Source organism: Vanessa atalanta, chromosome 8, assembly GCF_905147765.1.
Source record: "Vanessa atalanta chromosome 8, ilVanAtal1.2, whole genome shotgun sequence".
NCBI lineage: Eukaryota > Metazoa > Arthropoda > Insecta > Lepidoptera > Nymphalidae > Vanessa > Vanessa atalanta.
In genome coordinates this window covers 13,379,919-13,390,106 of record NC_061878.1, presented here as the reverse complement: position 1 = coordinate 13,390,106, position 10,188 = coordinate 13,379,919, and the positions used below count along the sequence as shown (strand labels likewise).

The 10,188-nt window shown below is 32.9% G+C and overlaps 5 protein-coding genes across 7 annotated transcripts; 3 read left to right on the top strand and 2 right to left on the bottom strand.

Annotated features, from left to right (window-relative positions):
• The first annotated feature begins 81 nt into the window (after nt 1–81).
• LOC125065957 lies at nt 82–1,567 on the top strand. Its single transcript, XM_047673816.1, has 3 exons — nt 82–335; nt 992–1,166; nt 1,315–1,567. Exons 1-3 carry the CDS (start codon nt 92–94, stop codon nt 1,565–1,567), a joined length of 672 nt encoding a protein of 223 aa, XP_047529772.1. The 5' UTR covers nt 82–91.
• On the bottom strand, nt 1,563–2,418 carry LOC125065735 (28S ribosomal protein S33, mitochondrial). 3 transcript variants are annotated; one of them, XM_047673522.1, is made up of 2 exons: nt 2,325–2,418; nt 1,563–2,125 (listed from the first exon to the last, which is right to left on the bottom strand). In XM_047673522.1, exon 2 carries the CDS (start codon nt 2,104–2,106, stop codon nt 1,753–1,755), a length of 354 nt encoding a protein of 117 aa, XP_047529478.1. In that variant the 5' UTR covers nt 2,107–2,125; nt 2,325–2,418; the 3' UTR covers nt 1,563–1,752. The 3 variants fall into 3 exon arrangements, with proteins under 3 accessions (XP_047529478.1, XP_047529479.1, XP_047529480.1); XM_047673523.1 differs by having other exon boundaries at nt 2,312–2,368; XM_047673524.1 differs by having other exon boundaries at nt 2,274–2,329.
• A 638-nt stretch (nt 2,419–3,056) lies between these two features.
• On the top strand, nt 3,057–4,682 carry LOC125065793. The gene is made up of 3 exons (XM_047673618.1): nt 3,057–3,428; nt 3,629–3,769; nt 3,993–4,682. Exons 1-3 carry the CDS (start codon nt 3,384–3,386, stop codon nt 4,080–4,082), a joined length of 276 nt encoding a protein of 91 aa, XP_047529574.1. The 5' UTR covers nt 3,057–3,383; the 3' UTR covers nt 4,083–4,682.
• A 102-nt stretch (nt 4,683–4,784) lies between these two features.
• LOC125065594 (N-sulphoglucosamine sulphohydrolase) lies at nt 4,785–9,249 on the bottom strand. The gene is made up of 10 exons (XM_047673298.1): nt 9,077–9,249; nt 8,642–8,771; nt 8,327–8,463; nt 7,966–8,122; nt 7,629–7,803; nt 7,352–7,415; nt 6,875–7,189; nt 6,327–6,499; nt 6,018–6,147; nt 4,785–5,727 (listed from the first exon to the last, which is right to left on the bottom strand). Exons 1-10 carry the CDS (start codon nt 9,174–9,176, stop codon nt 5,555–5,557), a joined length of 1,554 nt encoding a protein of 517 aa, XP_047529254.1. The 5' UTR covers nt 9,177–9,249; the 3' UTR covers nt 4,785–5,554.
• Nucleotides 9,178–10,177, top strand: LOC125065596 (phosphomannomutase). The gene has a single exon (XM_047673300.1). It carries the CDS (start codon nt 9,365–9,367, stop codon nt 10,112–10,114), a length of 750 nt encoding a protein of 249 aa, XP_047529256.1. The 5' UTR covers nt 9,178–9,364; the 3' UTR covers nt 10,115–10,177.
• The last annotated feature ends 11 nt before the right edge of the window (nt 10,178–10,188 follow it).

Below are 10,188 nucleotides of genomic sequence, written 5' to 3'. Positions count from 1 at the left end.
GCCAAACTTAATAAATTAAAAAACAAGATGTTTGACAGTTCAGTATCCATTTTCGGCGGTTAATTTTAACTAGTAAAACTACTGAATAACCATGTTTTTCAAACTGTTGTGTCTCTATTTGACGATAAACGTTTGCATCGCCGAGGAAATGTTCGCGAGCCTGTACAAGGCCCTCGTGGCGAACCGTGTGACGGCATGCGTGCAGGGACGCGACGCGCGCGCGTGTGCAGGCCTCGTGTGGAAGCAGCGCTGGGTGCTCACACAGGCTTCCTGTGTTCTCCCTTATCCTTTTGCTTCTATTTACGTGAAGAAAGGGGTTGTCGACTGTAGTCAAAGTTTGTGTTACAATCTCTCAAAATTTATTGCTTTTTATTAAGCTTAAAGAAAAATCACGATTGTTTAACTCCTACGTGGGAGGGAGAATTTTCATGTGGTTTATTTGATTAAAATTCATTTCGTGGTTAATGAAAACATCGTGAAAAAACTTGTATAGGCGAGATTCCAACCCTTCATAAGTGAGATGGATGTTTTTTATTTATTGACCTAACGTTTTTAAGGTACAATATGCGAACCTAACGCCATCTAGACTACTAAGGAAATATTCTCGTTAACGTCAAACGATTAACGAAAAACGCATACCCCCTTTATTGTACGGGATGTTACGTTATGGACATCATCAATAGTAAACAATAATTACCTTTTTTACGTAATAAATAATTTATTTATTGGTTAGATTATCTCGCAGCTATTATTCAAATCCCAGTGGGGTTATTACTGTTAGAGCAAAGCAACTGTTGCTATCAAATATTTGTTACGGATTTCACACACAGGTCAGGTCAAGGCAAAAAAGAGAAGATTTGTGTCCTCCGAAAACGACCGCATGGCAGTGCGCTGGACATCATCAATACTGATAGTGTACCTACATAAGCTATCCTATAACCAAGGAACATTGCTCTCTAGTATTTCAAATCCTTAATGCTTCTGCGCACAGATATTAATACTCAATCATCGATAGCAACCGGTGACTCATGCACACATCACTTAGTTGCGTTTTACAAGCATCCAATGTACCCGGAGCAGGACCTGGCATTGCTTCAACTGGCCTGGCCGATCACCTCCACAGAGCTTATCGACAATCGTACTATCAGTGGCAATATAATCAATAAGTAATTACTTCTTGCTTATTTCCAAAATTTTCATTTCAAATTCCATGCTTCTAGAGTCCTAATTTATGTACATAAAAACTAATCAAATGTTAAATTATCAATTTACAATATAAATTACTGTAACCTTTTTTCTATGTATTTTTAACAGGCTGGATGATTGGTTGAAAAATATTAATTTTACTGAAGCTATACAGATCAAAACAACATGGGGTTATAAAAGAAGCTATCATAAAATGTACTCAACACCAATGAGAATGTTTCTGGTGACTGTAGTGTTACCGTCTACTTCCTTTATAGTATTATTTTTGTTCGTTATATTCTTTACTGGTAAGAGCAGAGGTAATAAAATTCCATACAGAAATCTTAAAAATAATAACAACAAGGAAACTACATATGTATAACTCACCTAATTAGTTTTATTCTATTAATATAGTATGTAATGTGTTTCATAAACCGAAGTTTTATTTACATTATTCACATTGAATATGGAACAGCAAAAAGTTCTGAATGATCTCATTTAAATTGGGTTATCGCAAAACAATTGTCGTGACTTAAAAGCCTACAATAAATTAATACAGCACACACACTAAGACTCTTTTTGTTCCTGATTTAGTTTTCTTTTCCAAACTTTAACCTTGCCACGCAACTCTCGAAGTCTCTTCATCTCTTCTTTGAAGTCTTGATGTTCATCGCGGAATAAACCGTATTCGCGCAGTTTTAGCATCAATGCGTGAGTCTCCACATGTCTAGGGTAGTAGTGAATGATCTCCTCGTTGCTATGCAGTGGCCTGGCTGAGAAAATTTTAACCACTTTCATTGACCTAGAGTTGGTCGGAATCGCGACTTCGCTGAATATTCTGTTCGATAACCTTTTCATCCGTTGTGCGTATTTCGTTGAGTTATTTATAAGTTGAGAATATTTGACAAAATTCGTCGCCATCGTTCCTCAGAAAATTAAACTGAAACAACAATAATAATAATTTGTATATAACCTTACTAAACAATATTTTTATTTCTAGATTCAGTAAGTATTATAAATGCTGATAAAAATAATTTGTATGACAATTTTATATTTCTTATTATGAATAAATGTTATGTCATATTTACAATATGAGATAAAAGATTCTAAAAAAATCCAACAATACTTATTCTATTTACTTTGAAATATTTCCTCGCACTTATTTTCACAATGTCGTCTGTCAAGTGTCAACTTGAGTTAATTCATTCAAAAGTCACAAAACAAGTGTACAATAGTAATACAGATGGTTCAACAAAAAGTTGTGTCAAGCTTTTATTTTGACAGATTATAAGATGCTTATAAATTTCCAAATTTGTGTGAAATGTGAATAAGAAATTGACAATACCATTGTTCTATTTAATTATCAATCTTTTTTGTTATACACCTTAACTTTTATTTTTCACCTAGCGCGAAGGATCTGACTTAATTGCCGTAGTTTAATTAAGCAGAAAATGAAAAATATCTTGCTTCACTGCATGAAATGAATTTGGTATGTGCTCGCCGCCAAATATAAACTTTAGTTTAAGGACTTTCATAAAAACCGTGCAGAATTTTATTTATTTCTCGATACAATTAAAGTATGATTTCTAGCTCTTATGATATAAAATTCAATTCAGTTTAATTAGACTCTTTCAAGATTTTTAGGTAAGCAATTTAACAATAAGGGTCGCAATACATTGAGGACAATATTTAGATTTTCGACCTTGAAGATAATTTTTTCAATCGTATAATTTGAAATGATATTAAACTAACACTACTACATAACTAATGCATAGTATTTAATTATTCTAACTTCTAGCACTTGTTTCTACAAGGAAAACAGTAATTTCACGCTTTTTGCTTTTTTATCTTTCACTAGTACCAGTACCCGTACTTTTGTAATATTTTATTTTAAATTAAAATATGATAGAAATTTCAATTCTCTGTTATATTTTAAGTGGTTAATACACCGCTTTTATTTAAAAAAAATAAATTAATTATTTACTAATGAATCCTTAAAAATGAGTTTTATTCAATCCATAGTTAAATCTTCCATAAAGATGACCATAGTCTCACAAAATCAATACATTGCATTTTATTCGGAAAACAGCGCTGCGATTGTATTCGTCAATAATTAAACGCTAATACTTAAGGAGGGACTTAGAAAATAAATTAGAAAATAGTTTTTAATTGTTAACAGTCCAATAAACTCGGTCCGAATGGCGGCTTCAGTGGATGAAGTTGAAGTGATCATTATCAAACCAGTAAGTTTATATCTGAAGATGTATTGTACTTATAAATTAATTAATTATTCATAATATAATTGTACATTATTTATTTATATGACCCTTTATGTTGATCTTAGTTAATGGCTTCATCCTCAAGGAAGAACTTTTATTTGTTATTGTTGAATATATTTTTTTAATAAATTATAGTGTTGTGCAAATAAAATATTCTATTCTAGGACAAAATGTCAAACAGCTGGACTGGTACATTGAAGATCTGTGCCATGATAGTGTTTGTGTTTGCGTTGTACACTTACCTCCATATTTATATAAGAGGACTTATAATAAAATCTAAGCAACTTGACCGTATAGGAATGTTGGTAAGTGACAAATTTATTTGTTGAATACCAGCTACCTAGTGGTATGGATTATACTTTATGAATCCCAACTCCATGAACACAATCCTAGCACAATCTTATTAATGAATTGATATCAAGTGCTGCTGTTACAGAAAGAATTAAAAATAAACAACAAAACATGAAAAGACAAAAGTACATAGTAAAGCTCTATCCGCATTAATACAATTTGATGTTTATATTTCAGACAGTGAAGGCGGACAATATGATGGAGCATATTTTTGTTATCGACCAAAACATAACCATGTCTTTGGAAGAGCTGATGGACTTAGAGTGATAAACCTTTCTTAGAAGATAAATAATCTCTCTGTGTATGTATTTTGTATAACATGAGACTATGAATCAATTATTTTCATAGTTCATGTAAATATTTTTTGTCATTTTTGTGACAAAAAGAGTGGCAGACGACAATGTTGTCTGATCAGTGTAGAACCTTAGACTCAATCACATTCATTTCAGTAACCAAAGTAATAATATATCAAATAATATCAAATACATTTCCTAGTAAAACAAGCTTGGAACAACCTATCACTAGCTGTTAAGAGGATTATTATGTTAATTTTTAATCTTTAGGTAGAATTTCTGTGATATTTATCTTTTTAAGTACTTAATGCTGCTTTATTTATTGTAATTTGTTTGTTTAAAAAAAATGTGTGTTTCCTATTTTATTATTTATAGACTAAAATTGTGACTGTCAGGTGAAAGGAAAGTATTGACTGATATGTATTGCATTTAAAATGTTTCATGACATTAAATTTGCTTGATAATTGTTAAGGTTTAGTAATTTATTTATTATTTATTATAAAATATACATGATATACATATGTATGTTTATTACTGTGAAAGGAATATTAAAATATAGTAATCAAAAATAAAACACGTTTCTATCAATTATTATCCCTGTATTTTTTTAAATTTGATAGTTGAAGGCAAGATAATTTTTAAAATAAATAACAATACATTTCTAAATATTTAAATATTATAATAAATTTTAACATCAGTATTAAAGACAATCTATTGATACTAATAAAGTTAACGATGTATCGTTTTATAAAGAGATTCACAAGTACTTAACTCTAAAAAGTAATGTGTTCCTACTCAATTTCAACTACTTATTTAATTTTATTAGAATTGGTTCATATTTCATAATTATAACAATAACTATGTGTAAACTAGCTACCGATATGTTAGTTTTTGTGCCTTTGACGACACTTAACATGGCATAGCGATCAGCTCTCGCGTTAATTCTAAACACTCCGCAGTCCGTTTACGATCTTATGTATAGAATATAGATATTTATATATTTACCTTAAATTGGAAAATTACAGCTTTATGGTAAATAAAAAAGTTTAATCTCGAATTGACATCATTGGCAGAGATCTATTTGTCATTGGAATATTGTATAGTCTTGAGAAGGAAAAAAATATATATCAAATACGTCCTAACATTCACTTGTTTCTGTAAATAAACTTAAGTTCCGCTTTCGACTTACAAATTCTATATTTTATTCCTTTGTTTATGAGGTTCAGTTTTTTAAACTTTATATGAAATTGCTTAACTATATATTTGCACACGTTGTTTCTGTGAAAATTAGTAATAACATTTTTAATCATTAATTATATTAAAAAAACTTCGTCGGCCCTTTATAGGTCGTTTAGCGTGTGTTTAATTAAACACGTCAATGTCACGTCAATTGTAAGAAGAGGACTCGACATTATTTAACAAATCTCAACAAAAGATCAGTGCCGACTACCTCGGATGGTAGTGCGAGAGGCCGTTGTCGAGCGAGCGGCACACGGCGCTGCTGTCGTCGCGCTCCAGCACGGCGTCGGGCGAGCACAGCCACGGGTCGCGAGTGGAGCGCTGCCATTCGTGAAGACGTTCGCGCAAAGTTGATTCGACTTCCTCCAGTGACGGTTTACCTATCCATTGGTATTTATTAAGTACAGTTAATCACATAAGTGTCTACTTCAGTATTCATAAATACTATATTATATTATAAATACTAATAAAATGTTTCAAGTTATTATCTACATAATTTTTGCGTCGTTACAGAATTGAAAGTAATTATCGGTAACTTTTTAAATTTATATATAAAAAGAGATAAGATTAACAGAGTTATTATTTTTTTATTGGCGTAGGTTTATTTTATTGTGATGTAAATTATGTGTATTTCACTTATTGCAATGTAGTGTATACCTAATTACATTACCATGTAAATTATTGATCTCCTCGGGATCACTTTTCAAATCATATAGTTCCCACTGTGATCGGTAGTAATACTGCTTGAGCGTTTTGTACCACGGCAGCTGCTGCTTACTGCGGGTACGATTAAGGATATCCTAGAAAACATATGAAACACTCGTTTTATTTTTTTCACCCTTATCTTTTAAATAAGTATGTAAAATCCTGGAGTTCTCATTAGAATTGGTATATAATTTGCATAAAATTCAAACTCTATTGTATTTTTAAAAAAGCGAAAGAACAAAGATATTTAATTAAATAAAACAATGTAAAGTACCTGGAAAGTAGGGGAGACATATAAATCTTGATCTATTGGGAAGGGCATTCCGTAGTTCAGATTATGAATAAGTTTGTAACGACGCGTGCGCACGGCTCGCATCGGATAGTACATGGTAATCTCGTGATGTGTTTGTGATGCAAATATTGCTTCTTTATCTGAATGTGGCGGCTCTGCAAATAGATATTAGTTAAAAGTAAATTCACACATTTCTAGATAAAAAAATAATTAAATCTCTTATTTTACGTTTACTTATTTTGTGAGACGACATGGCCCAGTGGGTAGAAAGCGTGCCTCTATCTATTTATCACCTATGATTTCAGGCTCAAACCCAGGCAAGCACCACTGAATTTTCATGTATTTACTAATACATTTCGTGCTCGATGGTAAAGAAAAACATTTAGGAAACTTGCATGTGTATCCATCAAACCGCACGGTGAAATACTCTTTAAACCTTCTCTTCGAAGGGAGTCTGTACCCTTGGAGCCCAGAATTTACAGATTGTTTAATTATTTATCGAATTAATTGCTAATCTAAGAATATTTTACCCTTTTCTAAGACCGGCAGTAAGCTTTTTGGCTGGTCATCACCCCATATGTCATTGCTCATTTCCTGTTCTCTTTTAATTCCAAACCAGTCCAGCACAGTGGGCATGATGTCCAGCAAGCTGACCATAGCACCAGACACTTCATTTTTCCTAGCATTAGGTTCAGGTGACGAAATAATTAGAGGTTCTCGAAGGCCGGGGTCATAGAAGTTTGTTCGACCGGATGGGAAGGGAATTCCATTATCAGATGTATACACGACCAGTGTGTCGTCCTTGTGTCCCGCTGTTTCTATTTCTTTGAGCATGAGAGCAACACCTGTAATGTACAATGTATAAATACTTTCATAAAATTCATATATATATTTTTTTAATTTCTCGAGTTCCCCATGCTATGACTGATTTATTTAGGTCGACCTTTGTAACGGTGTATATTCTAAATAAATTATTTATAATTATTTATTTTGGATTGAGGAGTTACCTTGATCAAGTCTTGACATAGTTGTGTACTGTGCTGCAATATCCCTTCGCGCAGCTTCAGTATCCTTAACATTATAATTTTATCTTATACACATTTTAGTAATGTAAACTTTGTATGCACAAATATTTATCAAACAAAATTATGAATATATAAATTTCACAGAGACTTTTGTATATATCTATTTCTCATTGAAATTGTTATGAGTCATTAGATAATATAAAATAGAAAGGCTTTTAATTTACATAGCAGTGCCTAAAGTTATGAAAGGTATATTTACTTGAACATGGTACGGCAGCTGCACCTCATCCCACTGGTAGTACCAGGGCTTCCAGTCTGGGATCAGTCCAGCGCCAGGCTCACCCGAGCCGAATCGTTCGCAGAAAGGTCCCCACTGAGGCTCGCTATGTCCACAGCGATGCGGATCATGGAATCCAACGTACAGGAAGAAGGGCCTATCATGATTATAGTAAAATTTAGTTTAAAAGGTGTACAATTTTTGATATCTTATAGGTTTACCATAGCAATACAAAATATTCTCTCCTCTCAACTTAGGCAAATATTAGGCCTTGTTAACAGCAATATTTTAAGTAAGTTATCCATCAAAAATATATTACTTGTTTTGCTTATTGGCTTCTTCGAGGAATTTTCTTGCGAGCAGTTTCATATGCGTAATGTTACGGCCTACTTGATTGATGTGGTTGTTTTCTTCCGTCTGCTCGAAGTCAAATTGATATACACTCTGGGGCCCAACATGCTTCTTACCAATTATACCTGAAATATGTAAGTAATATTTTACTAATCCGTCAGACTAACTGAGGCAAATAAAGCCTCCAAAATAATGATCATTCAAATTATATTGTTTTAAAGGATTTTGATATTGATAAGCACATCTTTTGTACCTTTATTTTTCTTTACAATATTCTTGATGCTGTTCGCGCCTTTCTAAGAAATAAATGTAGTATAAAATAAAATTACCTGTGTAGATTCCATTTTCCCGCAATATTTTTGGCAAACTTGTAACATTATCGAAGGAATTGAAATGATGTACTCCATGATGCAACCCGTACATGCCATTTTGATGACTTGGCGTACCAGTTAAAAGTGCAGCTCGACTAATTAAGAAAGAAGCAAATTTTATATTAATGTAAATTGTATTTACTTATTAATGTAACAAATACCATGAGCATGTTTACAAAGTATATACTAAATTTAACAAATATGTTCTGACATTAGCAATTTTCTGTGTATTACTCTGATATAGTTCAAAATTTTACATATAATTAAACATACCTGGGCGAGCAACTGCTAACGGAAGAAAAAGCATTATTAAAGATGAGGCTGCGTCGCGCTAGTGCATCTATGTTTGGTGTTTGGCAAATCTTATTTCGATACACACCGAGTTCGAATCCTCCATCATCCGCTATTATAAATAAAATTTAAATTAGATACATTTTAATCTTAATAAAAGGTCAAGTTTACTGTAAAAATTGTCAAAAAGTTTAAATGTTAAGTAAAATTTAGTTAACTAAACAAAATAAGCTTTAAAATAATTGCAAATGTGTATTTTTATTTAATATGAACGATGTTGATAAGTAGAAACGAATTGAAAATCTAGACAAAATAAATTAAATTATAGATATTGTTTACCTAACTGTACTTGTACCTAGAAAACTGTTTTCTTTGAATGAAATAATGTGTACTGGATTAAAGCGATTTATGACTTACCGAGTAATACGAGAACATTACGGGCTTTATTAGATAACACTGTTTCGGCAGATATTATACATAACAATATTGCGATAACAGCGCCCGGTGAACCTGCCATGTCAATATTTCTGTCGAGTGTCGGCCGCTTAGCCTGACAACTGACGTGTCAGTGTTTGTTGGCAACTTTAGCACTGTGCGTGTACGGGTTAACGGGCGCTGCCGGTGTTTTTAATATTGACCGGGTCTAGTTTGGCTCCAAAATTTAAATTACGACGTGCAGTTTATAAAAATACATAAAAAGTAATCATGACTAGCCGACAAAGTGTTTTATATTTATTCGACGTCGACGGAACTTTGACGAAACCCCGGCAGATTATAACAGATGACTTAAAAAGTTTTTTAATAGAAAAAGTAAAACCAAGGGTTTCAATCGGACTCGTCAGTGGTTCCGATTACGTTAAAATTGTGGAGCAAATGGGCGGGGAAGATGCGACGAACCAATTCGACTACGTATTCTGTGAAAATGGGGTGATGCAATACAGACAAGGAGAATTAAAAAGTACACAAAGTATATTGAACTATATTGGCGAGGAAACACTTCAAAGGGTCATTAATTTCGCTTTAGGTTATATGTCCAAGCTCCAGCTTCCAGCCAAGAGAGGAAATTTTGTAGAGTTTCGTTCGAGTATGATAAATATTTGCCCCGTTGGCCGATCTTGTAGTCAGGCAGAGAGAGAAGAGTTCTCTAGATATGATTTAGAACACAACATAAGAGCAAAATTTGTGGAAGCACTTCAAAATGAATTTGACACGAAATTGAAATTTGCTCTCGGAGGGCAAATCAGTGTCGATGTTTATCCTACAGGTTGGGACAAAACTTACTGTCTTCAGCATATAGAAAACGAAAACTTCAGTGAGATTCACTTCTTTGGTGACAAGGTCATGGCTGGGGGTAACGACCATGAAATCTACAATGACCCACGGACAATTGGCCACGTAGTAACATCTCCAGATGATACAAAAGAACAGTTAAAACAGTGCTTAAATATTAAGTAAAATGTTATTTTAATCTTATATTCCAATAAATGAGCCACAGAAGTATCGAGAAAACATTTCTTCCATATCAAGTA